This window comes from Dryobates pubescens, chromosome 7 (assembly GCF_014839835.1).
Source record: "Dryobates pubescens isolate bDryPub1 chromosome 7, bDryPub1.pri, whole genome shotgun sequence".
NCBI lineage: Eukaryota > Metazoa > Chordata > Aves > Piciformes > Picidae > Dryobates > Dryobates pubescens.
In genome coordinates this window covers 40378751-40405875 of record NC_071618.1, presented here as the reverse complement: position 1 = coordinate 40405875, position 27125 = coordinate 40378751, and the positions used below count along the sequence as shown (strand labels likewise).

The window sequence follows — 27125 nt, the reverse complement described above, 5'->3', positions numbered from 1 at the left end:
CGAAATTTAAAGTCAAAAATCTTCTGTGATTTGCTGAGTGGGTGGCTGAATTGGTTTTATCATTGTGCCTCAGAGTTCTCTCTCCTCCTCCCTCAGATGACAAGAATCAAAAGCCAAGTTATGATGCCACTCTGATAGTTTTAATTGGGGACAAAAGACGTGGTGTAATTTCTTGCTACACTTTAACAAAGGGGTTATTGCTGCAGCCCAGATCTGCTTCAGATATCACATGCTGTGTCAAACTGTACCTTGGTCTGCTGTAGCTGTTAGATCCTGGCTGAAACTGCACAGACTATGATTCAGCCAGCAGAGAGATCTGCACTGTGCTAATGAAATGCTGTTGCTGTCCTCTAACATGCTAAACCAGGTCTGGGGTGGTGATGTGGGGAATCCAAGGGGACCTGATCTATCAGTATCTAAGAGCTTCTGAAGGCTGAACAGGCTTGTGATGGTTTAACAATCACAAGGCTCTTTGCCAACATGGTCCTTAGCAGAGAGTTAAATTCCTGCTATTTTACAGGCCTCATGGAACTGAATTCATGAGGTAGTAATTCCTCATGCCTACTGTGGTAAAGTAGGAGAGGTGCTGATCTGTGAATGGTCACAGCTGCTTGAATTTATCATACTTCATATGCCTGAAGTTGAAGGAAATAAGGAAAAAAATGAGTGATGGAAGGGCTACAAATAAATGCCTAGAATGGAAAAGGCAGGGAGCAGAAAGAGGTATGGCCACTTCCCACCCTCATGGTCCTGGCCCCACCTAGACAGAAGAACCTGAATACAGACAGTAAATGAATCTCTGTAGACCCTGGGGGATTTAAACAAATATTGCTAGAGCAATATCTGTGTGAAAGACCATCTGAAAGGGCTTTACAAGCTCTCATTAAGCATGAAGTATCCCAGCCTACAATGACTTCAGCATAGATGTTGGGCAGGCAATGCTTTCATAAAGCCAGCCCTTGATTCGCTGCTATTCCCTGGCAGAAAGGGTGCAAAATGACAATGATCTTTTCCCTTGCAAAACAACCACCTTCCCATCACATGAAACATCTGTGTTGTCACAGGGAGCCTACACATAAATCCAACTTTAGAAAATGAAGCAACCTGATCATACTTTTCAAAAGGAGCACAAAGTAACTTTCATATTAGTCATCCATATCTTAACAGATCCATAAAATAGATGTGCCCAAATACAATGAGGAGAGTATAAAAAGAGAGGGTTTCAATGAGAAAAACATTGTCAGATTATTGCTAGTTGCCTAAACTCAGCAGGTGAAAGTTGCAAGAGTAAAAGCTTCATAATGAAAAAGTTAAAAGCATCTCTCTGGCAAATGGATCAGAAAAATAGGGATGTCAAGAGCACCATAATGCAATTAATCTTTACTCCTGAAAACACTTCTCTCAGTCTGTGAAGGATACATTAGCCAAACAAGTGTTGGATGCACAGAGGTGTGTTTGAAGCATTTCATTTGCAAGGTCTTCTATTCACAGGTCGAAGTGTTCTTCATATTGTTTCTGTAATTTTAATATCAGATAATTTTTCAAGATGGTTAACAGACCTTGGCAGGCTGGACAGATAGAGAGGGCGAGGGCAGGAGACTGGACACATCTAAGAGCAGGGTTCTACACATTGGCCACAACAACCCCATGCAGTGCTACAGGATGGGGTCAGAGTGGCTGGAGAGCAGAAAGGGACCTGGGGGTACTGATAGTAGGCTGAACATGAGCCAGCAGTGTGCCCAGGCAGCCAAGAAGGCCAATGGCATCCTGGCCTGGATCAGGAAGAGTGTGGCCAGCAGGAGCAGGGAAGTCATTGTGCCCCTGTACTCAGCACTGGTTAGGCCACACCTTGAGTCCTGTGTCCAGTTCTGGGGCCCTCAGTTTAGGAAAGATGTTGAGTTGCTGGAAGGTGTCCAGAGAAGGGCAACAAAGCTGGGGAGGGGTTTGGAGCACAGCCCTATGAGGAGAGGCTGAGGGAGCTGGGGTTGCTTAGCCTGGAGAAGAGGAGGCTCAGGGGTGACCTTCTTGCTGTCTACAACTACCTAAAGGAGGTTGTAGCCAGGTGGGGGTTGGTCTCTTCTCCCAGGCAACCAGCGCCAGAACAAGAGGACACAGTCTCAAGCTGTGCCAGGGGAGGTTTAGGCTGGATGCTGGGAAGAAGTTCTTCCCAGAAAGAGTGATTGGCCATGGAATGTGCTGCCCAGGGAGGTGGTGAAGTCAGCATCACTGGAGGTGTTTAGGAAGAGACTGGATGGGGTGCTTGGTGCCATGGTTTAGTTGTTTAGGTGGGTTGGATTGGTTGAGGGTTGGATGCGATGATCTTGAAGGGCTCTTCCAACCTGGTTTATTATTATGGTTTAGTTGATTAGATGGTTGAGTGATAGGTTGGACTTGGTGATCTCAAAGATCTTTTCCAACCTGGTTAATTCTATTCTGTTCCATTCTATTCCATTCCATTCTATTCTATTCTATTTGGGATGGCATTTAATAAGTCTAAGTGCCGGGTGCTGCACTTTGGCCACGGCAACCCCATGCAGAGCTACAGGCTGGGGTCAGAGTGGCTGGAGAGCTGCCAAACGGAGAGGGACCTGGGGGTGCTGATTGACACCCGCCTAAACATGAGCCAGCAGTGTGCCCAGGTGGCCAAGAGGGCCAATGGCATCCTGGCCTGTATTAGGAATAGTGTGGCCAGCAGGAGCAGGGAGGTCATTGTGCCCCTGGACTCTGCATTGGTTAGGCCACACCTTGAGTACTGTGTCCAGTTCTGGGCCCCTCAGTTTAGGAAGGACATCGAGACACTTGAACGTGTCCAGAGAAGGGCAACAAGGCTGGGGAGAGGCCTTGAGCACAAGCCCTATGAGGAGAGGCTGAGGGAGCTGGGATTGTTTAGCCTGGAGAAGAGAAGGATCAGAGGCGACCTCATTGCCCTCTACAACTACCTGAAGGGTGGTTGTAGCCAGGTGGGGGTTGGTCTCTTCTCCCAGGCAACCAGCACCAGAACAAGGGGACACAGTCTCAAGTTGTGTCAGGGGAGGTTTAGACTCGAGGTGAGGAAAAAGTTCTTCACTGAGCGAGTCATTCGTCATTGGAATGTGCTGCCCAGGGAGGTGGTGGAGTCGCCGTCCCTGGAGGTGTTCAAGGGGAGATTGGACGTGGCGCTTGGTGCTATGATCTAGTTGTGAGGTCTGTTGGAACAGGTTGGACTTGATGATCCTTGGGGTCTCTTCCAACCTTAGTTACTGTGATACTGTGATACTCTATTCTAGTTTTTAGTATCCGCTCACTCTTAGTACTCTCTGAAGTGTACAGTCATGCAAATTCTATATTAGTGTACTTTGGAAGCAAATTTCTATATTAGTGTACTTCAAAAGCAATTACAGTATTCTGTGGCTGACAAAGCCAGTACTAATCTCCTGCATAGCACAAAATGAGTTATCAAGTTTAGGCTTGATTTGAATGAAAAGGTGACATCTGGTCTGTATCATTTCTAATGACAGACCAGACACATTCACCAGCAGTCTAGCATATGGCAAATAAGTTCTTCTGCATCACCAGGTAGAGGGTAGAAAGAAAAGGATCCTCTGAGACTTTAGTAAAAAAAAAATAGCAACAAAACCATCCAACCAAACAAAAATTAATGACAAAAAAATCCAAACACTAAGAAACAAGGAGGTCTTTACTGACTTTACTGACCTTGTGCTAACTCTAATAGTAGTGCAGGCCTCTTGTGAGAGCTGTGGGTTTTGGCCAGATGGTTATGCCCCTTGTTCCTTTCCTTATTCTTTTTACATGTGCTGCAACACTGTAAATTCTTACTGTAAACTGAGTTTTCCCAGTGTATACAGGTATGGCCAAGAAACTTCTCTAGATACAGACAGTCGTTCAGCACTGACAAAGTCAGCTCTTGTGCTATGAGGAACCAGGATCATGTAAAATGTTTTTCTAGGAAGTAGTTCACAGGATCACAGGATGTCAGGGGTTGGAAGGGACCTAAAGAGATCATTGAGTCCAACCCCCCTGCCAGAGCAGGACCATACAATCTAGCTCAGGTCACTGAGGAATGCATCCAGATGGGCCTTGAAAGTCTCCAGAGAAGGAGATGCCACAACCTCTCTGGGCAGCCTGTTCCAGTGGCTTACAGAAATGAAGTTCCCCCTTGTGTTGAGATGGAACCTCCTGTGCTGCAGCTTACATCCATTTCTCCTTGTTCTATCACCATGAGCAAGTGAGAAGAGCCTGTCCCCTCCCTCCTGACCCCCAGCCCTCAGATATTTATGAACATTTATGAAATCCCCTCCAAGTCTTCTCTTTTCCAGACTAAAAAGCCCCAGGTCCCTCAGCCTGTGATCATTCCTAGAAGAGTGATTTGCCATTGGAATGTGCTGCCCAGGCTGGTGGTGGAGTCAGCATCAGTGGAGGTGACTGGATGGGGTGCTTGATGCCATGGTTTAGTTGATGAGATGGTGTTGGGTGATAGGTTGGACTCAATGATCTCAAAGGTCTTTTCCAACCTGGTTAATTCTATTCTATTCTATTCTGTTCTATAAGGCACATGCTCCAGTCCCCTAAACATCCTGGTAGCCCTCCACTGGACCCTCTCCAGCAGATCCCTGTCCCTCTTAAACTGAGCTCCAGACTGAACACAGTACTCAAGATGAGGTCTCACCAGGGCAGAGTAGAAGGGCAGGAGAACCTCCCTTGATCTGCTGGACACACTCTTCTTAACGGACCCCAGGATCCCATTGGCCTTCTTGGCCACCAGGGCACATCGCTGTCCCGTGGGCAACTTGTTATCCACCAGGACTGCCAGTTAACCTGCTAGCACAAGCTCAATCTGTTTGCAGGAACAAAAGAGTTATGTTTATCAAAGATCATGAGCAATTTTCTAGGCAAGTATTTTTAGAGGAGCAGTCAGCAGACAGTCAGACACAGTCCCTCTAGGAGGAGGCGCTGAAAGAGGAGCTGTGCATGGCACAAAATGTTCCTGGAGAATGTTGAGTTTCTTTCCCATTTCAGACAACCAGATTTGTTACATAACAGCACAGTGTTGTAGCAACCCACGAAGGGGAACGAGCTCCATGAGAAGAAGAATTAGAGCCGTTTGGCCGCTGCTCTCAGGGCAATCAGGCAGCAGCAAGGCCCAGCACGTGGTCCCTCCAGGCACCTGCACAAGCTCATGCATGCATTGCATGCATTTCAGGCATACCCATGCACATGGCCAGCCACACAAAGTAACACAAACTCAGGATTCATAAATGTTAAATAGTGCTGATGGCCTCATCTTGTTCCCCTTTCTGGCTGGACAGGATATATTAAGGCTAAAAAGAGGGGTAAGAAGAACCTCCACTCCTTATTGGACCTGGAGGGGAACACTATAACTGAAGATGTTGGAAAAAACCTCAAAGATCATCAAGTCCAACCTGTCACCCAACACCTCAGGACTAACTAAACCATGGCTTCAAGCGCCATGACCAATCCCTTTTTGAATACCTCCAGGGATGGTGACTCCACCACCTCCCTGGGCAGCACATTCCAATGGCAAATCACTCTTTCTCTGAAGAACTTCTTCCTAACATCCAGCCTAAAGCTCCCCTAGCACAGGTTGAGACTGTGTCCTCTTGTTCTGGTTGCCTGGGAGAAGAGACCAACCCCCACCTGGATACAACCTCCCTTCAGGTAGCTGTAGAGAGCAAGAGCCTCCTCTTCTCCAGGCTAAGCAACCCCAGCTCCCTCAGCCTCTCCTCATAGGGCTTATGCTCAAGGCCTCTCCCCAGCCTCATTGCCCTTCTCTGAACACATTCAAGAGTCTCAATGTCCTTCTTAAATTGAGGGGCCCAGAACTGGACACAGGACTCAAGGTGTGGCCTAACCAGTGCTGAGTCCAGGGGTAGAATGACTTCCCTGCTCCTTCTGGCCACACTATTCCTGATGCATGTCAGGATGCCATTGATCTTCTTGGCCACCTGAACAAACTGCTGGCTCATGTTAGAGTAGAATAGAATAGAATAGAATAAACCAGGTTGGAAGAGACCTTCAAGATCATCGTGTCCAACCTATCATTCAGCCTACTGTCAATCAGTACCCCCCAGTTCCTTTCTGCCTGGCTGTTCTCCATCCACTCTGACCCCAGCCTGTAGCACTGCATGGGGTTGTTGTGGCCAAAGTGCAGCACCCAGCACTTGGACTTGTTGAGTACCATCCTGTTGGACTCTGCCCATCTGTCCAGCCTGTCAAGGTCCCTCTGCAGATCCCTTCTACCCTCTAAGAGATCAACACCAGCCCTCAGCTTGGTGTCATCTGCAAATTCACTGAATGCCTCTGGTGTGCAAGGGGACACAGTCTCAAGCTGCGCCAGGGGAGGTTTAGACTCAAGGTGAGGAGAAAGTTCTTCACTGAGAGCGTCATTCGTCATTGGAATGTGCTGCCCAGGGAGGTGGTGGAGTCACCATCACCATCCCTGGAGCTGTTCAAGAGGGGATTGGATGTGGCACTTGGTGCCATGGTCTAGTCGTGAGGTCTGTGGAGACAGGTTGGACTTGATGATCCTCAAGGTCTCTTCCAACCTTAGTTATACTGTGATACTGTGATACTGTGATATTTGCTTCTGTTTTAGATAGACAGTCTTTTTGCTTCCTACTCATTTTCTCTCATCAATCCCCTGGCTGATGAGAAATTGTCTTGTATCCCTTATATCTAACAACATTCAGCATCTGCTCTGTCATATGCCTGCTGTGTCCAGCATTGTAGTCTTTCCTCCTTTTGCTGCTGTTTTAATGCCTCTGACAACTGGCTTTGTACATAGAGCACCAGTGCCAACATATCCACCAAAACTTTCTAGTCTGGTAGGATGTTTATTTTTTGGCTGGATCTTTCAGAAGACTTACTATTATTTTTGCCACTTGTGGTGGGTTGAAGGGCAGCTCCTTCCTTCCCTCCCACCACAGGCAGAAAAACAAACGAGGCTCAGACAAATGGATTGCAGAAGTGGTGGAAAGTTTAAATGGAAAAGCACTGAATATTTTACAGAGAACCACAAGCACAGTGGCAAAAGAGATTCCCAAGGCACACCCAGAAGCATCCCAACACTTCCCTCTCCCCACCTGGGGGTACACCCAAAACCCCTAGGGCTCTTTCTTCCCGCCCCTTCTTCCACTGTTAGGCTAATCTCAGCTGGCCAGATCTGAGATTGCCTTCCCCCTTCTCCTCCAGGCATTAGGCCTGGCCAGGCCCCAAGAAGTCTCCAGATGACTCCCCCTCCATTATCAGATAGAGGACATCTCCACTGGAGCAGTGAGGGAACAAAGAGGAAGTGTAGAACCTTGCTGATGGTTTTTACAGGGAGCAGGACATTATGGGATGAAACACACAACTTCCTGTGTCCACCCACTGGGCTGGACACTCGGGACATCAGAGCTGTGTCTTGTGTGGCCACAGCAGGGGGGCACCCAGCCTAAACCACCACACCACTTTGCCACCAAATTCTGCAAAATCCCATATACTACTACTACTAATAATAATAAACCAGGTTGGAAGAGACCTCCAAGATCATGGTGTCCAACCCTTCAACCAATCCAACCCACCTAAACAACTAAACCATGGCACCAAGCACCCCATCAAGTCTCCTCCTGAATACCTCCAGTGATGGCGACTCCACCACCTCCACAGGCAGCCCATTCCAATGGGCAATCACTCTCTCTGTATAGAACTTCTTCCTGACCTCCAGCCTAAACCTCCCCTGGTGCAGCCTGAGACTGTGTCCTCTTGTTCTGGTGCTGGCTGCCTGGGAGAAGAGACCATCATCCGCCTGTCTACAACCTCCCTTCAGGTAGTTGTAGAGAGCAATAAGGTCACCCCTGAGTCTCCTCTTCTCCAGTCTAAGCAACCCCAGCTCCCTCAGCCTCTCCTCATAGGGCTGTGCTCCAAGCCCCTCCCCAGCTTTGTTGCCCTTCTCTGGACTCGTTCCAGCAAGTCAACCTCCTTCCTAAACTGAGGGGCCCAGAACTGGACACAGTATTTGAGGTGCAGCCTGACCAGTGCAATGTACAGGGGCAGAATGACCTCCCTGCTCCTGCTGGCCACACTGTTCCTGATGCAGGCCAGGATGCCATTGGCCCTCTTGGCTGTCTGGGCACACTGCAGGCTCACCAAAGGGAATGAGATCTTTGAAGACAATGTGCAAGCACTCATCATTACCCCTAGATTTTTAAGCTAATTATCAAATACTTGGTTTAGCCAGATGGTAGAGGGAGTATTTCAGCTCTTTGGGTACAAGTCATTTGCATCCTGATCACATCAGGTGTCTTCAATGTGACATTCATCAAATCCCTCATTCTGCCTTCCAAGCAGAGTCCTGAACAACAGGTAATGTGAAACTGCACTCTGGCAAAGCAGTTTCCAGGTAAGGCAGCTGAGCCCTGCTCAGCTCTTGGTCAGCATTTGTGGGGAATGGCAAGTCATCACTCTGCCCTTTTGTAGGGATGTTGGCTAGCATATGTTTTCAGGGTCACAGATCTTTTTAGTCTAAAGAACCATTTTTGCTGAATGGAGTAGACTAGACTAGACTAGACTAGACTAGAATTAACCAGATTGGAAAAGACCTTCAAGATCGAGTCCCACCTACCACCCAACACCATCTAATCAACTAAACCACAGCACCAAACACTCCATCCACTCTCTTCCTAAACACCTCCAGTGATGGTGACTGGGTGGTGGACCTTGGTGGACAGTGAGTCCAGGCAGCTTTTGTAGCAATCCACTTGCCTATGCCTTTCCTTTTGCTTCCTAAGGAGGCCAAGGTATGTAATCTTCCACTCGAGGTGGAAGATGAGGGAATTGAGAGCCTGTGGGTTAAAATCAGAGGGCAGCCCAACAAATCTGACATCCTGGTTGGAGTCTGTTATAGACCACCCAACCAGAATGAGGAGGCTGATGAATTATTCTATAAACAACTGGAAGCTGTTTCAAGATCATCAGATCTTGTCCTCGTGGGGGACTTCAACCTGCCGGATATCTGCTGGGAACTTAATTCAGCAGAGAGAAGGCAGTCCAGAAGATTCCTGGAGCGGATAGAGGATTGCTTCCTGACGCAGCTGTTAAGTGAGCCTACCAGGGGACAGGCTCTGCTTGACTTGCTGCTCTCCAATAGGGAAGGGCTAGTGGGAGATGTGACCGTGGGAGGCTGCCTAGGGTGCAGTGACCACGAGATAGTGAAGTTTTCAATATGCAGGGAGATAGGGAGGAGTACCAACAGAACCTTCACCTTGGACTTCCGGAGGGCAAACTTCAGCCTCTTTAAGAAACTTATTTGTAAAGTTCCCTGGGTACCAACCCTCATGAACCGAGGGGTCCAGGAGGGTTGGACCTACTTCAAACAGGAGCTCTTGAAGGCACAGGAACTGGCGGTCCCCATGTGCCGAAAGATGAGCCGGCGGGGAAGGCGACCGGCCTGGATGGACAAGCAGCTCCTGAAGGATTTAAGGGAAAAAAAGAGGCTGTATCACCTTTGGAAGGAGGGGAAGGCTTCTCGAGGTATGTTTAAGGAAGTGGTTAGATTATGTAGGAATAAAATTAGAGAGGCAAAGGCCCAGTTGGAACTGAAGCTGGCCACCTCTGTGAAAGATAATAAAAAGCAATTTTACAAATATATCAATGCTAAAAAGAAGGGCAAGAAGAACCTCCACTCCTTACTGGACCTGGAGGGGAACATGGTGACCAAAGACGAGGAAAAGGCTGAGGTCCTGAACGCCTTCTTTGCCTCAATGTTTAACAGCAAGGTAGGAGTCCAGGATGAGTGGCCTCCTGAGCTGGGTAATAGGGTCGGGGAGCAGTGTAATGCCCCAGAAATCCATGAGGAATTAGTCCAGGACCTGCTGAGCCACTTGGACACCCACAAGTCCATGGGACCGGATGGGATCCATCCTAGGGTGCTGAGAGAGCTGGCAGACGAGCTGGCCAAGCCGCTCTCCATCATTTTCCTCCAGTCCTGGCTCACTGGAGAGGTCCCAGGTGACTGGAAACTGGCCAATGTGGTCCCCATCCACAAGAAGGGACGGATGGAGGAACCTGGAAACTACAGACCAGTCAGCCTGACCTCAGTGCCAGGGAAAGTGATGGAGCAGATTATCCTGGCGGCAATAACTGCGCACCTGAAGGATGGCCAAGGGCTCGGGTCCAGCCAACATGGATTTAGGAAGGGCAGGTCCTGCCTCTCCAACCTGATCTCCTTCTATGATCAGGTGACCCGTCTGGTGGATGTGGGGAGGCCTGTGGATGTAGTCTATCTGGACTTCAGCAAGGCCTTTGACACCGTCCCCCACAGTAAACTGCTGGCTAAGCTGTCAGCTCGTGGTTTGGACCACAACACTCTGTGCTGGGTTAGGAACTGGCTGGAGGGCCGAGCCCAGAGAGTGGTGGTGAATGGTGCCACATCCGGCTGGCGGCCAGTCACCAGTGGCGTCCCCCAGGGATCAGTGCTGGGCCCCATCCTCTTTAACATCTTCATTGATGATCTGGATGAGGGGGTTGAGTCAGTCATCAGCAAGTTTGCAGATGACACCAAGTTGGGAACAGATGTTAGTCAGTTAGAGGGTAGAAAGGCTCTGCAGAGGGACCTTGACCGACTGGACAGATGGGCAGAGTCCAATGGGATGGCATTTAATAAGTCTAAGTGCCGGGTGCTGCACTTTGGCCACGGCAACCCCATGCAGAGCTACAGGCTGGGGTCAGAGTGGCTGGAGAGCTGCCAAACGGAGAGGGACCTGGGGGTGCTGATTGACACCCGCCTAAACATGAGCCAGCAGTGTGCCCAGGTGGCCAAGAAGGCCAATGGCATCCTGGCCTGTATTAGGAATAGTGTGGCCAGCAGGAGCAGGGAGGTCATTGTGCCCCTGTACTCTGCATTGGTTAGGCCACACCTTGAGTACTGTGTCCAGTTCTGGGCCCCTCAGTTTAGGAAGGACATCGAGACACTTGAACGTGTCCAGAGAAGGGCAACAAGGCTGGTGAGAGGCCTTGAGCACAAGCCCTATGAGGAGAGGCTGAGGGAGCTGGGATTGTTTAGCCTGGAGAAGAGAAGGATCAGAGGCGACCTCATTGCCCTCTACAACTACCTGAAGGGTGGTTGTAGCCAGGTGGGGGTTGGTCTCTTCTCCCAGGCAACCAGCACCAGAACAAGGGGACACAGTCTCAAGTTGTGTCAGGGGAGGTTTAGACTCGAGGTGAGGAAAAAGTTCTTCACCGAGCGAGTCATTCGTCATTGGAATGTGCTGCCCAGGGAGGTGGTGGAGTCGCCGTCCCTGGAGGTGTTCAAGGGGAGATTGGACGTGGCGCTTGGTGCTATGATCTAGTTGTGAGGTCTGTTGGAACAGGTTGGACTTGATGATCCTTGGGGTCTCTTCCAACCTTAGTTACTGTGATACTGTGATACTGTGATACTGTAACAGAATGACATACATTCAACTTCTGTTCCACCTTGTGACCAGGACATAGCTAAAGTATACCTCCATGTGCAAAAACTGCCCTAAATGACTCTCCACAGCCATCAGCTCTGAGTCAGTGGTGGTGTCAGAGGTCTGCATGGGGAAATGAATAGTTCATGTGAGAAAAATTGTTGTTTGCCATCCTTTGTTTTACTCAGTAAGTTCTCTTAAAAGGTTTGCAGAAGCAGGGATGCCTGAATCCAAATGCTAGTCCCAAGGAGTATCTGCAGAATCAGAGGGTTTGTCAAGCCTGTGTAGGAATTTTGTGTCTTTTCATCATCTCGTGATGGATTAAAGTGCCATTTGCAGGAAAAGCTCCAAGCTGGCAGTGGTGAAATCATCACACAGAATGGCTGCATTCATGCTGAGCAGCTCTGGAGCTGTCATCATCAAATCAGGCCTCCATGTTCTCAGATACCTGACATAATTTGTGAATAATGAATAGGGCCAGGTCCCTAATGATCTCCAGGTGTGATTTAACCTGGATCAAGTATTCCACCTACTGTATTTAGTTCTTGCAAGGTCATTTTGCTTCTAGTAAGTACTGGTTTGCACACACTCAGCTGTGTTCTTGTCTTTTAATGCAGTAACTGCCAGATGGTAGCAAAATATTCCTTTTGTAATGAAGTCTGCTGAAGGAGACTGCTTAGGCCTTCAGAAATGTAATTTACCAAATAAAGAATGGGCCTCAGGAAAGAAAGGGAATACTGTAATGTAATAGATATTAAATCATTTTCCTGAGGCATCTGGAGATTAGTAACTTCTCTGATGTCAGAGAGGAGACCTAAGTCTTTGTTTTCAATTAGCTATTGCCTCATTCACCTCTAGAATAGAATAGAATAGAATAGAATAGAATAGAATAGAATAGAATAGAATAGAATAGAATAGAATAGAATAGAATAGAATAGAATAGAATAGAATTAACCAGGTTGGAAGAGACCTTCGAGATCATCAAGTCCAACCTATCACCCAACACCATCTAATCAACTAAACCATGGCACCAAGCACCCCATCCAGTCTCTTCCTAAACACCTCCAGGGATGGTGACTCCACCACCTCCCTGGGCAGCACATTCCAATGGCCAATCACTCTCTCTGTGAAGAACTTCTTCCTAACATCCAGCCTAAACCTCCCCTGGCACAGCTTGAGACTGTGTCCTCTTGTTCTGGTGCTGGTTGCCTGGGAGAAGAGACCAACCCCCAACTGGCTACAACCTCCCTTCAGGGAGTTGTACACAGCAAGAAGGTCTCCCCTGAGCCTCCTCTTCTCCAGGCTAAGCAACCCCAGATCCCTCTGCCTCTCCTTATAGAGCTTGTGCTCCAAAGCCCTCCCCAGCTTTGTTGCCCTTCTCTGGACACCTTCCAGCAACTCAACATCCTTCCTAAACTGAGGGGCCCAGAACTGGACACAGGACTCAAGGTATAGCCTAACCAGTGCTGAGTCCAGGGGCAGAATGACCTCCCTGCTCCTGCTGGCCACACTATTTCTGATGCAGGCCAGGATGGCATTGGCCTTCTTGGCCACCTGGGCACTGCTGGCTCGTGTTTAGCCTATTGTCAACTATATACTCTTAAAAGTCTTGTTTCTGTGGGGTTAGCATTAGTAGTGCCTCAAAAAATGTGCAGATTAGCTGTGTGAGGATTTGTAGTAGAGGCTTCATAGGCATCAGATTTTTATCTGCAATGTGTAGTCAGATACTTAAGGTTTTCACTTACACTGTAATTAGCCTGGCTGCTGGATGAATTGCACACTCATTTCCTAGCCACAATTATGCCTATTTCTCTCAACTCACTCTTAATTCCTTGCAGCATTACTGTAGAATCTATTATGTGACCATTCACACCCTGCTTTTTCTCATGGCCTGGACGAGCTTATTTTGACAGCTGAATAGATCACAGTTGTCTAGTTTATCATATTCTGTGGGGCAGGTAGTTTGGGTGGGCAGAAATCTCTTCTTTTCAAACCTCCAAGGACCTGCAATGTTCTTCTAAAGCCAGTCATTTGCTAAGTACCTATCTTTCTCACCCTTAGTTTCCTTAGGCTCCTGAATAACCACTTTTTTTACTCCTTTTATCCTCTCTACTAACACAGCTAAAGAAGTCTTGATGTGACTTCCTTTAGCATCCATTTACACTGTCCCATAAATCATACAAAATGTTCTGTACAGGCTCAAGTCTAGTCATTAAATGAGAACCCATCTGTTCATTGTTCCCAATGGGAATATAGTTTCTTTCTCTGCATCACCGCTTGACAAAACTTCTAATCCCATCTGAAAAGGCTGGTGTGTTGTGTTTGGGGCCTGCTATATCAAATACACATCTCTCTGCTCTTTCTTTCCCCTCTCAGGAATTGCTGGGTTTAGACTTCTTTTCTATCTCTGATGGATTAAAAAATTACATCTTAACCTATAAAGGCTCTGCTGAAATATGTTGCTCTCCTCTGTTGCTGCAGTATCATGGAATAGGATAGAATAGAATAGAATAGAATGGAATAGAATAGAATTAATTGACCAGGTTGGAAAAGACCTTTAAGATCATCAAGTCCAACCTATCACCCAACACCATCAACTAAACCATGGCACCAAGCACCCCATCCAGTCTCTTCCTAAACACCTCCAGTGATGGTGACTCCACCACCTCCCTGGGCAGCACATTCCCATGGCAATTTTATTCCTAACATCCAGCCTAAACCTCCCCTGGTGCAGTTTGAGACTGTGTCCTCTTGTTCTGGTGCTGGTTGCCTGGGAGAAGAGACCAACCCCCACTTGGCTACAACCTCCACTCAGGGAGTGGTAGACAGCAAGAAGGTCTCCCCTGAGCCGCCTCTTCTCCAGGCTAAACAACCCCAGCTCCCTCAGCCTCTCCTCACAGGGCTGTGCTCCAGACCCCTCCCCAGCTTTGTTGCCCTTCTCTGGACACCTTCCAGCAACTCAACATCTTTCCTAAACTGAGGGGCCCAGAACTGGACACAGGACTCAAGGTGTGGTCTAACCAGTGCTGAGTACAGGGGCAGAAAGACCTCCCTGCTCCTGCTGGCCACACTATTCCTGATGCAGGCCAGGATGCCATTGGCCTTCTTGTTCACCTGGCCACACTGGTGGCTCATGTTCAGCCTACTATCAACAAGTACCCCCAGGTCCTTTCTGCCTGGCTGCTCTCCAGCCACTCTGACCCCATCCTGTAGCCCTGCATGGGGTTGTTGTGGCCAGCTCTGCTCCTTTGATCTGTAACCCTTTGTCATTATTGCCTTTATGGAGAAATTAATGAGAACACTTCTCTTACTTCTGTATGAAACTCTGCCTGAGTTTTCTTTCACAGTTCTTGGATGTCATGGCTAGCAGTAGATCAGTATTTGTACTAGTCTTTATCTCTACCAAGAGAGAAATCAACAATACTGGACAACTTGGAGCATAGTCCTGCTGCTATAACGTGTGCTGTGCATTACAACACTACAAGTGTTAGTGTCAAGGTGATGTAGCAGCCAGAGAGCTCAGGCACACCGTTATTTTAAGACTCCCTCCTACCTGTAGGTATCTGAACCTCTGCTGTAAGTTTCCCGTTGAAGCCAATGAGAAATACAAAATAGACAACTCTAGGGTCCAGTTTATTTCAGGATGAAGTAAATAACTAAAATACATGACTGAAAAGTTATTCATTTCTATTGACAAAAAATGCAGCAAAGGCTGACTATCTTACAAGTACACAGCAACACATGGGTGTCTGTCCATGAGACATTTTCCAGCTGGCCTCTCCAACTGGCTGGAGGGACGAGCCCAGAGAGTGGTGGTGAATGGTGCCACATGCACCTGGCAGCCAGCCACTAGTGGTGTCCCCCTGGGATCAGTGCTGGGCCCCATCCTGTTCAATATCTTTAATGATGACACCAAGTTGGGGGCAGGAGTTGATCTGTTAGAGGGTAGGAGAGCTCTGCAGAGGGACTTTGACAGGCTGGACAGATGGGCAGAGTCCAAGGGCATGAGATTGAACACATCCAAGTGTCGGGTTGTACATAGTGGTCACAACAATCCCATGCAGTGCTACAGGTTGGGGTCAGTGACTGGAGAACAGCCAGGTAGAAAGGGACCTGGGGGTAATGGCTGACAGCCAGCTGAGCATGAGCCATCAGTGTGCCCAGGTGGCAAAAAAGGCCAATGGCATCAGAAATAGTGTAGCCAGCAGGAGCAGGGAAGTCACTGTGCCCCTGGACTCAGCACTGGTTAGGCCACACCTTGAGTCCTGTGTCCAGTACTGGGCCCCTCAGTTTAAGAAGGATACTGAGACACTTGACCGTGTCCAGAGAAGGGCAATGAGGCTGGGGAGGGGTCTGGAGCACAGCCCTATGAGGAGAGGCTGAGGGAGCTGGGGTTGCTTAGCCTGGAGAAGAGAAGGCTCAGGGGAGACCTTCTTGCTGTCTACAACTACCTGAAGGGAGGTTGTAGCCAGGTGGGGGTTGGTCTCTTCTCCCAGGCAACCAGCAGCAGAACAAGAAGACACAGTCTCAAGCTGTGCCAGGGGAGGTTTAGGCTGGATGTCATGAAGCAGTTCTTCCCAGAAAGAGAGATTGGCCATTGGAATGTGCTGCCCAGGGAGGTGGTGGAGTCACCAACACTGGAGGTGTTCAGGAGGAGAATGGATGAGGCACTTGGTGTCATGGTTTGGTTGGTCTATTCTCTTCTACTTCTATTCTATTCTATTCTATTCTATTCTATCTTATCCTAAAATGAAGTCTTAATATTCTGCAAACAAATCAATTCTTTACCACTGTCCGGTGTGAATTAGGCATGAATTAATCTTTTTCTATAGAGTTGAAAGCAAGCAGACAGGTTTAATTGAACCAAATGAAATCTACATGACCACCTGTTTTTGTTTTGTTCTGTTTTAAACACGTAGGAAATCAATGTATTGACAGTAGCATTGGTCAACCAAGACAGAGAAAAAAATTCAGAGAAGCGAAGCCCGGGTCTAAAATCAGAGAAAGAAGCACTACTAATAGGTAAGACAAGCCCAGACTATATCTTCCTTGAGGAAAAATGCCTTAGGGCAAACTTTTGGGTTGCATTTATGCTTACATGCATCTTTGTGGTAATAAAACCAAACACACACATATATGTTTTTTGGTTTTCATCTCCATCCATAGCAGCTTTTAGTGAGGGGAATCCTGAAACAGAAGCATTTTGGGCTGGGTTTTGTTTTGGTGTTGGGTTGGAGTTTTGTTGTTGTTTTCTTCTGAAAAGCTCTTCAGAGTTTCATGACAGTATTTCAGATGCGAAGAATGTTTCTGGGCCTTCATTTACACTTGCAGCATGAAAGTATGAAGATTTTATTAGCACCCAGATTTAGCAGGCTAGAATTGTGTAGCTCCTTCTTTGGTGATTAGACAAAATGGAGAAGGAGAAAGGGATGGAAAGAATAACAGCAAACCACCAAGCTAATAATAATATATGCACCAGGTGCATTTAGCAAGCCAGATTTATGCTTTTGACATTAGGTGAGATAATTAGCAATTGAATAATTGTAAATAATGCCACAAGGGCCTGTCATAGCCTTTACCTAGAAGAAAATCTTTAAACTAAACTCTTTAAAATTGCCTAAAAGCTAAAGCTTATAGGCAGTGGGTCTGGTAACTGGTAAGTAGTATTTAGCCACACAGGAAGAGAAGATAAGAGATGATGAGATGAGATGAGATGAGATGAGATGAGATGAGATGAGATGAGATGAGATGAGATGAGATGAGATGAGATGAGATGAGATGAAGAGAAGAGAAGAGGAGAGAAGAGAAGAGAAGAGGAGAGAAGAGAAGAGAAGAGAAGAGATGAGAAGAGACGAGACGAGAAGAGAAAGGATAGGATAGGATAGGATAGGATAGGATAGGATAGGATAGGATAGGATAGGATAGGATAGGATAGGATAGGATACAATGCTGGCTCTACCTATGCTGCTCTTGGAGGGAACATGCCCCATTTATATCCATGCATGTTTTGCATTTGTTTTCAGCAGGACAGGTTTTCATGGAGCTAAAGGCCTTCAGTCCAAAGTGCTCCCTGTGGTACGGCTGGCAGCCACAGAAATGCTGACCTGAAAGACCAAGTTTAATTTCTTTGGTTAGGTGGTTTCACAAGATCAGCAATATCACAGTAGGTGATAGTTCCAAAACTAGCTCAATTTGTTTAAATGCAACTCATTTACATCTGCTAAGCACCAGGGAAGTCACTGCTTTATTACTGGGGCAGAGATTCACAATGTTCAGACCAGAAAGGTCAGTTAAAAGTGAAGGATGTATTTAAATGTTTAAAGGGCTTAGTTCATAAACTTCTTGTGACTGGGAAGATGTGGAACCTTGGGGTGGACAGAAATTAATAAACTCATTTAATTTTGCTTGTTAGGAAAAAAATACTAGATGTTTAATTACAGTGGGTGGTATTTGGTCTGTTCAAAGATAACTTCTGTGAGAAGGACATCGAGGATGGGATTTTAAGGGCACAATAACCAACTTTTTTTCTAGGTCATTCATTATTTGAATGCAAGGAGTGGCAGCAGTGTCCCAAAGTGGTTTCCATCCAGCTGTCCTGTGGCACATTCAGATAAACAGTGTAATCTTTGTCTAGATATTGCTGGCCATAATACCCCCACAACTGGCTCGTTGTTATGGTTTAAAGGCAAAAGATTGCTCAAGATGGATTTTGTGTTATCTCTTCCTCTGAGACCAGTTCAGTTGTGTCAAGGGAAAACAAGGGCTTTGCTGCCATCCATTCACTACATTTGTCTGCATTTCACAAAATTCAGTATTGATTTAGAGGGAAAACTGAAAGGGTGGAACAGGGTACCCAGGGAGGTGGTTGAATCCCTGTTCTTGGAGGTGTTTCAGAGAGGCACAGATGTGGTGTTGAGCGACATGGTTTAGCACCAGCCTTGGTAGTTAGAGAATGGTTGGACTCAATGACCTTAAAGGTATTTTCCAACTGAAACAATTCTCTCTATATAGACACACACACACATATAGATAGATAGATAGATAGATAGATAGATAGATAGATAGATATAGATAGATAGATAGATAGATAGATAGATAGATAGATAGATATAGATAGATAGATAGATAGATAGATGGATGGATGGATAGATAGATAAAATAAAGTTAACCTGGAACTCCAGTCAATAACTACAAAATATTTTCAAGTGCCATTTTATTTACATGATGTGAAAAAGACCTGAAGATCCCAAGCAGAAAATCCTTAGGCATACACATAACAAACACAATGCCACTGGTAAGATGTGATTTGAATGCAAATTGGATTCCAGTCAACTCACCCCAGTGTGATGGTTTTGACTTCTGCTTCAACAGCTTGTGTGTGTGTGTGTGTGCTTATGGTCATGCACAGCACAAAGGAGACAACTGCTGCAAGGACTCTCAGTAGTAGAAAATTAAATACACACCTTTCCCTTTGCAGATTCAGAAGGCTGTAAACACCATTGGGAAAATGAGGGAAGAAAAAAAGCATTTCCTTTGCAAAGGCAGCTTGAAATGAACTACATTTTACTTATCATTTTCAACTGTGGCCAGTGTTGGGGGGGGAAATGAAGTCCAAGATTATCCTAAATCATTTCACATGGAGAAAGCAGCATGGCCTGCAGTCCCCAAGATACAGTGACCCATTTTTGTCATTTGTAAGCATTTCTAATCCGGGTGTTTATGCTTTAAATATAAGGAACTTCCCCCAGGGTGGTTCAGCTAAAAAAACTCATCCAAACAGACTCGCACTGAGTCTTTCAGTTCGGCTCTCCCCAAACTGTGAGTAACACACAGGGCATTTTGTATTTTCAACTGAGAAACCAGATAGCGCTTTTAATAGCAACTCTGATCCTCCAAATGTTGTTTTCTCTGGTCATCATTGTTGTGCTGTCACTTGATTTTCACTGCAGAAGAAAAAAAAACACCTCTTGACTTAGATCCCGACTCTTCCTAAGCCACTTTTATTTCTACGCCTTTTACCATGATGCCATAAATAACCCTGAAGATCGGCAGAAGTGGCTTTCTTTTGAGAGAAAGTAAATCAGTAAATATGGCATGAAGGATTTGTGTTTTCTTCAGCAGCACTTGAGGGTAATACAGATTAAACCCTGTTCATAACCAACATCACTGCAATTATCAGCAAAATTTGAGGGAGTGAGGTTTCAGCCACGATTACGCGGAACATTTTCACAACAGAGCAGCCACTGAAGTGGGAGGGGGGGGGGAAAAAAAGGCAATAATTTTACCATTACAGTATCCACAATTTCAGATTGGTAAATCAAGCATAAAATTGGTAGTTGAGATGCTTCCAGCAAAGTCTTTGTTTAGAAATTCCTTTATTCATCAGTACATTATCTTGGTCACTTACTTGCTAACTGCTGTCGTGCCTGAAGATGAGCTATTGTGTTTACCGTGTTATTATGACTGTATTAAAAATGTGCCATTTTCTGATGCTCATTGGGTTGTGCAAGAAAAATAAGAACCATAATTCATGCTGAAAAAACCTGCAAGAGCAGACTGTTCAGAATTACTTTGCTCGTCTTAATGATACATTATCCGAGGCGATTTCCATGCTTTGTGTGCCTTTGTTTTTAATCCAGGTATCATATCCACGTTTCTCCATGTCCACCCTTTTGGAGCCAATATAGAGTATCTCTGGTCTTATATGCAGCAGCTGGACTCCAGGGTAAAGAAATTTAATCAAAATCTGTTTTCTCCCTAGAAATATTGTATTATTCTTTACTGCAGGTTAAACTCTTGGTGTGTTTCCATTAGAAAGATAATGGGATATGGGGCTTGGGGGTTTGCAGCCTGCATTCATTTGCAAATTACAGTACACGTGCTTGTTGAGTCCTTTGCCTCACACTGTTTAGCTATTGTGTGCTGCAAAGGAGAGCAGAACTTTAAATGGCAAGGACTAGCAGCTGATTTTATGATACATGATCCTGAAATACAGCGGAGGAGAAAGAAAGTAGAGCAAGAGGCAGGGGTAACCGTGGCGCAGTAAATTGAGCACAGTTTTTGGAGATGATTCACTGGATCACAAAGAATCACAGAATCACCAAGGTTGGAAGAGACCTCAAAGATCATCAAGTCCAACCTGTCACCACAGACCTCATGACTAGACCATGGCACCAAGTGCCACATCCAATCCCCTCTTGAACACCTCCAGGGATGGTGACTCCACCACCTCCCTGGGCAGCACATTCCAATGGCTAACAACTCTTTCAGTGAACAACTTTCTCCTCACCTCCAGCCTAAACTTCCCCTGGCACAGCCTGAGACTGTGTCCTCTTGTTCTGCTGCTGGTTGCCTCGGAGAAGAGACCAACCCCCTCCTGGCTACAACCACGCTTCAGGTAGTTGCAGACAGCAAGAAGGTCTCCCTTGAGCCTCCTCTTCTCCAGGCTAAACAATCCCAGTTCCCTCAGCCTCTCCTCACAGGGCTGTGCTCAAGGCCTCTCACCAACCTCATCGCCCTTCTCTGGACACGTTCAAGTGTCTCAATGTCCTTCTTAAACTGAGGGGCCCAGAACTGGACACAGGACTCAAGGTGAGGCCTAACCAGTGCTGAGTACAGGGACACAATGACTTCCCTGTTCCTGCTGGCCACACTATTCTTGATGCAGGCCAGGATGCCATTGGCCCTCTTGGACACATGGGCACACTGCTGGCTCATGTTCAGCCAGCTGTCAATCAGTACGCCCAGGTCCATTTCTGTTTGGCAGCTCTGCAGCCACTATGACTCCAGCCTGTGATTCCTTATTTTATTAAGAGTTGCCAGTCATGGGTCACACTGAACAAAAGTTTTCATGCACACATGAATGGACCATAGCCTTTGTCTCCACATGAAAGTGAAGAGGGCCTCATAAAAACAATTTGGCTGACCCCATTGCTAAATTCAGAGGTGTGACAAAAAGTGAAGCCAACACACTCCAGTCCATAGTCAATATATACTTGTAGGATAAGATTATTTGTCTTACTTTTAAGTATCCACTGTAGAAGGACCTGTTCCTCTCCAGCGAATGCTAAGCAAGACAAGGGTATGAAGCTCAGTTGTGAAATAGCCACCTTTGATCAGGTGAATGCTATTCTAAATGCTAACCTAAGGCTCTGGAGTATGCTAGGCTGCATATGGTACTTAGCAGATGCAAGGGTCACCCTGCAGTGAGCCTCAGTTCTGATCCACATCTGACAATACTTCCCACCATGATGCTGGCCCATATCTTCTTGCAGCTCACACTGAGGATGTAGCACCCAGACTCAAAATGTTAGTGGGACTCCCTGTGCCGTGGTTGTTAGGCACAACTCCTTTGGTTCTGCTACTTATTTGTTCCTGAATGCTCTCTCCAGTTTTACTACCTGAAGGGATGTTGCAGTCAGGTGGGGGTTGGTCTCTTCTCCCACTCAACCAGCACCAGATCAAGAGGACACAGTCTCAAGCTGCACCAGGGGAAGTTTAGGCTCGAGGTGAGGAGAAAGTTCTTCACAGAAAGAGTTGTTGGCCATTGGAATGTGCTGCCCAGGGAGGTGGTAGAGTCACCATCCCTGCAGGTGTTCAAGAGGGGACTGGACGTGGCACTTGGTGCCATGGTTTAGTAGTCATGAGGTGTTCGGTGATAGGTTGGACTTGATGATCTCTGAGGTCTTTTCCAACCTTATTGATTTTATGATTCTATGATACCCATAACCAAGATGACCTTCAGGCTGCTTTGATGGGCTGCTTCAGGCCGCTCGAGAATCCTACCTCTGCTTCTATGAAAATGCATAGGTATAAGCAGACGAGATCCTGAGCTAGAAGCCCACTGGAAATAAGATAGTTTGCATGGATGAGTGAGGAAGGATGATGAAGTTCTTAGGCACTATCTTCAGGCTGTGGCAGCTCAGATTTGCTAGTGCTTTATGGTCCACTGCTACTCACAATGAGCAGGAGGTGTGGGATGATGATAGAAAAAAGTGAGGAACTGGTAAATTTCATTTTGTAAAAAGATATCAGATCTTATCAGACCTTATCACAGAAACATTCAAGCTGGAGAAAGCCCTCAGGATCACCAAGTCCAACTGAGAGCCCTACTCTGCAAGGTTCACCCCTAAATCATATCCCCAAGCATCACAACCAAATGACCTTTAAACACACCCAGGATTGGTGTCTCAACCACCTCTCTGGGCAGCACATTCCAATGTCTGACCACTCTTCCATGAATAAATTTCCTCATGTCCAGTCTAAACCTACCCAGTCACAGCTTGAGACCATTCCCTCTTGTTCTATCACTAATTACCTGGAAGAGACAAGCACCAGCCTCGCCACAACGACCTTTCAGGTAGTTGTAGAAAGCAATGAGGTCTCCCCTCAGCCTCCTCTTTTCCAAACTAAACAGCCCCAGCTCCTTCTGTTGCTCTACATAAGATTTATTTTCCAGGCCTGTCCCCAGCTTTGTTGCCCTCCTCTGCACTCACTCCATCGCCTCCACATCTCTCTTGTATTGCGGTGCCCAAAACTGGACACATTACTCAAGGAGTGACCTCACCCATGTACAGGGAGACAATCACCTCCCTACTCCTGCTGGACACAACATTTCTAATACAGGCCAGGATGCCATTGGCTTTCTTGGCCACCTAGGCACACTGCTTGCTCATATACATTTGCTTGTCAATTAGAATCCCCCAGGTCCCTTTCTGCCAGACAGCTCTCCAGCCACACTTCCCCAAGCCTGTAGCGCTGCTTGGGGTTGTTGTGACCCAGGTTCAGGACCTGGGCATCTGGCCTTACAGAAGCTCGTCATGTTGACCTATTCTTCTGCTTCTCTGTTCCTTGCCTCTGCCACATCTACACCTTCCTTCATCTTGTTCCCAGTTCCTGCAGTACCCAACCTATCATCCAACACTCTCTAATCAACTAAACCATGGCACCAAGCACCCCATCGTCTCCTCCTAAACACCTCCAAGTGATGGTGACTCCACCACCTCCTTGGGCAGCACATTCCAATGGCCAATCTCTCTTTCTATGAAGAATTTCTTCCTAACATCCAGCCTAAACCTCCCCTGGTGCAGTTTGAGACTGTGTCCTCTTGTTCTGGGGCTGGTTGCCTGGGAGAAGAAACCAACCCCTACCTGCCTACAACCTCCCTTCAGGTAGTTGTAGACAGCAAGAAGGTCTCCTGTGAGCCTCCCCTTCTCCAGGCTAAGCAACCCCAGCTCCCTCAGCCTTTCCTCATAGGGCTTGTGCTCCAAACCCCTCCCCAGCTTAGTTGCCCTCCTCTGACATGTTCCAGCAACTCAACATCTTTCCTAAACTGAGGGGCCCAGAACTGGACACAGGACTCAAGGTGTGGCCTGACCAGTGCTGAGTATGCCAAATTTTCTCAGTCATCATTAGACTTTGGCCAGGTTTCAACTGCTTTTTCTCCTGGCTGACCCCTCCACTTCTATAGCTCTTGAGTACCAACAGCAATAATTTTAAACACCAGCTCCTTAGGCTCCAGCCCTGCTGCTAATTACTTGTGCCCACTGCTTTTCAACTTTCTCCCCCTTCACTGCTGCAGACCCTTCTTTTGCATGCCTGTGGCCTCTGCCCTTGAATTTCTCCTCACGAGTGATGTGCTGGCTTCTGTGAAGCTGCCAGGATCCAACCCTTAACTTGCAAACACAGCCTGCATGGAAAGAGCATTGTGGCCACCTCTCCAAGGTGCAAAGGAACCAGCCCCTGCAGCTCCTACTGGACCTACCTGCTGCATAATAAACATGAGCCGCCAAATTTGACCTCTCTGGTTTATTTTGGAAGTAGCTGCTTGTAGTAACAAATTACTTTTTAATAGCACAATCCAGAGATGCAATCTCAGAGATGAATTTCAATTACTTTCCCTGGTTAGCCTGTCATTCCTCACCTGAACAGGATTGATAAGGTCAATATACCCAGCCAGGCTGAGGGCACCGTACAGAGCTCGGATACATTACCCAAAGGTAACCAGCTCTCCGTTACCAGCATGAGAGTATGTAACAGATGGACCTGATTAGTCTGGAGCTTTAGGCTGCACCCAACACTGACTTTAAATGCCTCCTTTAAGAGATGATTTAATCTTTTCATCTTTTTGCTCCACTTTAGTCTTCAGGAAAATAAGAGGTGATGGGGACAGAGTGGTTGGAGAGCAGCCAGGCAGAAAGGGACCTCAGGGTACTGGTTGGCAGCCAGCCGAATATGAGTCAGCAGTGTGCCCAGACAGCCAAGAAGGCAAATGGCAACCTGGCCTGCATCAGAAATAGTGTGGCCAGCAGGAGCAGGGAGGTCATTCTGCCCCTGGACTCAGCACTGGTTAGGCCACACCTTGAGTCCTGTGTCCAGTTCTGGGCCCCTCAGTTTAGGAAAGATGTTGAGTTGCTGGAAGGTGTCCAGAGAAGGGCAACTAAGCTGGGGAGGGCTTTGGAGCACAGCCCTGTGAGGAGAGGCTGAGGGATCTGGGGTTGCTTAGCCTGGAGAAGAGGAGGCTCAGGGGAGACCTTCTTGCTGTCTGCAACTACCTGAGGGCAGTTGAAGCTTGGTGTCGTGTGCAAATTTACTGATTTCTCACTTTAACTTTACTTTTCTTTCTTCCTCAGATCTCTGCCAATGAGATAGAAATGCTTTTGATGAGGCTGCCACGCATGTTTAAGCAAGAATTTACTGGTGTAGGAGCAACACTGGAAAAGCGCTGGAAGTTTTGTGCCTTTGAAGGAATTAAAACTATCTGACTGTGACTAGCAATGAAGCTATGCAGCAAAAGAATTCCTAGAGCATGGCAGGGTTATAAAGTATTAAAGTAAGAATTCTGGGGGTTGGGCACATGGTAGGTATGTTTTCCAAGTTATCCAAGCCTAATTTTAGTTACATTTGTGACGTTCTCTTGTGAGTGGAAATGTAGTCGTGCACCAGTTCCTAAACTACAAATAAAGAACATTTTGTTTTGTTTTATTAAAAAAAAAAAAAACAACAAAGTTTCCCAATGTGACAGAGCTGTTTCCTATGAAAACTGAGGAAAGGTACCCACAGTCATAATGATTTCAAAGCACCACGTGTCCTACATCTAAGAAAAGCTCGCTGAGCAACCAGCTGGGGGAGAAAGATCGGCCCGGAGACGGTCGCTGGGCTACAGCGAGGTGTGTGTAGTATGCAGTGGAACTCGTTAAGTTTTGTTACTGAGAGCTCTTTCTGTTGAGTTAAGGAAGCTGAGGCGTTTTTGCAGTGAGGAGAAGCATACCAAAAGAAAACTTGAAGATGTGTCTGGAGTTGTTGTATTTTGTACATTAAGTTATATGCTGTACCAGGGATTTTTTGCCTTATTCAAAGAGGCCTGAAGATGTGATTGGAGTCCTCAAGAATGCTTTATCAAGAATATTATTTTTCTAATGTAACTATTCTCCATTACAAGGTTCTTTTAACATGGATTGCATATCAATTTTCATAAACATGTAAATAAGGAGGAAACCAGTGTTACTGTATTGTATTTGGTATGTAACATTCAGGTTTATGCATCAAAATAAATATTCTGTTGCATTACTGTTACAAATTTTATAGCAGATATATTAATTTTTATCAATAAATATGGCTTCTACCATATTGTGTGTACCAAGTTTTTCTTCTGATGTTTGAGCTTTTATCCACCTAGCAAGAGACTTGTGGCTTTTATGTTTCTCCTACCCAAACTCTTCATTACAGATTGGCATTTAGGTTCCTCCTACCCAAACTCTTCATTGCAGATTGGCATTTAGGTTCCTCCTACCCAAACTCTTCATTGCAGATTGGCATTTAGGTTTCTCCTACCTAAACTCTTCGTTGCAGATTGGCATTTAGGTTTCTCCTACCCAAACCCTTCATTACAGATTGGCATTTAGGTTTCTCCTACCCAAACTCATCACTACAGATTGGCATTTAGGTTTCTCCTACCCAAACTCTTCATTACAGATTGGCATTTAGGTTTCTCCTACCCAAACTCTTCATTGCAGATTGGCATTTAGGTTTCTCCTACCCAAACTCTTCATTGCAGATTGGCATTTAGGTTTCTCCTACCCAAACTCTTCATTGCAGATTGGCATTTAGGTTTCTCCTACCCAAACTCTTCATTTCAGATTGGCATTTAGGTTTCTCCTACCCAAACTCTTCATTGCAGATTCATAGAATCATAGAATAAATCAGGTTGGAAAAGACCTCAAAGATCATCAAGTCCAACCTGTCACCCAACACCTCATGACTACTGGACCATGGCACCAAGTGCCACGTCCAATCCCCTCCTAAACACCTCCAGGGATGGTGACTCCTCCACCTCCCTGAGCAGCACATTCCAATGGCAAATCACTCTTTCTGGGAAGAACTTCTACCTAACATCCAGCCTTAAACCTCCCCTGGCGCAGCTTGAGGCTGTGTCCTCTTGTTCTGGTGCTGGTTGCACACACAGCTCTCTCTGTGAAGAACTTTCTCCTCACCTCGAGTCAAAACATCCACTGGTGCACCCTGAGACAGTGCTGAAGTCAGGCCAAAAAAAAGAGGCTTTCAAATGCCTTATTTTCAGTGTCCTGTTGTTGGTTGTCATGCATGCAGTTGGTTACTCCCTCTAATTTACAGCTAATGCTTCCAGCCTTTGCCCAGCCAAGGAAAGGATTAACTCAGAAT

The 27125-nt window shown here is 46.5% G+C and overlaps 1 protein-coding gene across 1 annotated transcript in view; it reads left to right on the top strand.

The window, feature by feature from the left end:
• Positions 1–25423, top strand: part of ENOX1 (ecto-NOX disulfide-thiol exchanger 1) — a 380677-nt gene extending 355254 nt beyond the window's left edge. The window contains exons 14-16 of the mRNA XM_054163102.1: positions 16367–16469; positions 20087–20172; positions 25079–25423. Coding sequence (XP_054019077.1) covers positions 16367–16469; positions 20087–20172; positions 25079–25210 — 321 coding nt within the window. The 3' untranslated portion in view covers positions 25211–25423. The remainder of the gene's footprint in view (positions 1–16366; positions 16470–20086; positions 20173–25078) is intronic.
• Positions 25424–27125: the final 1702 nt, after the last annotated feature.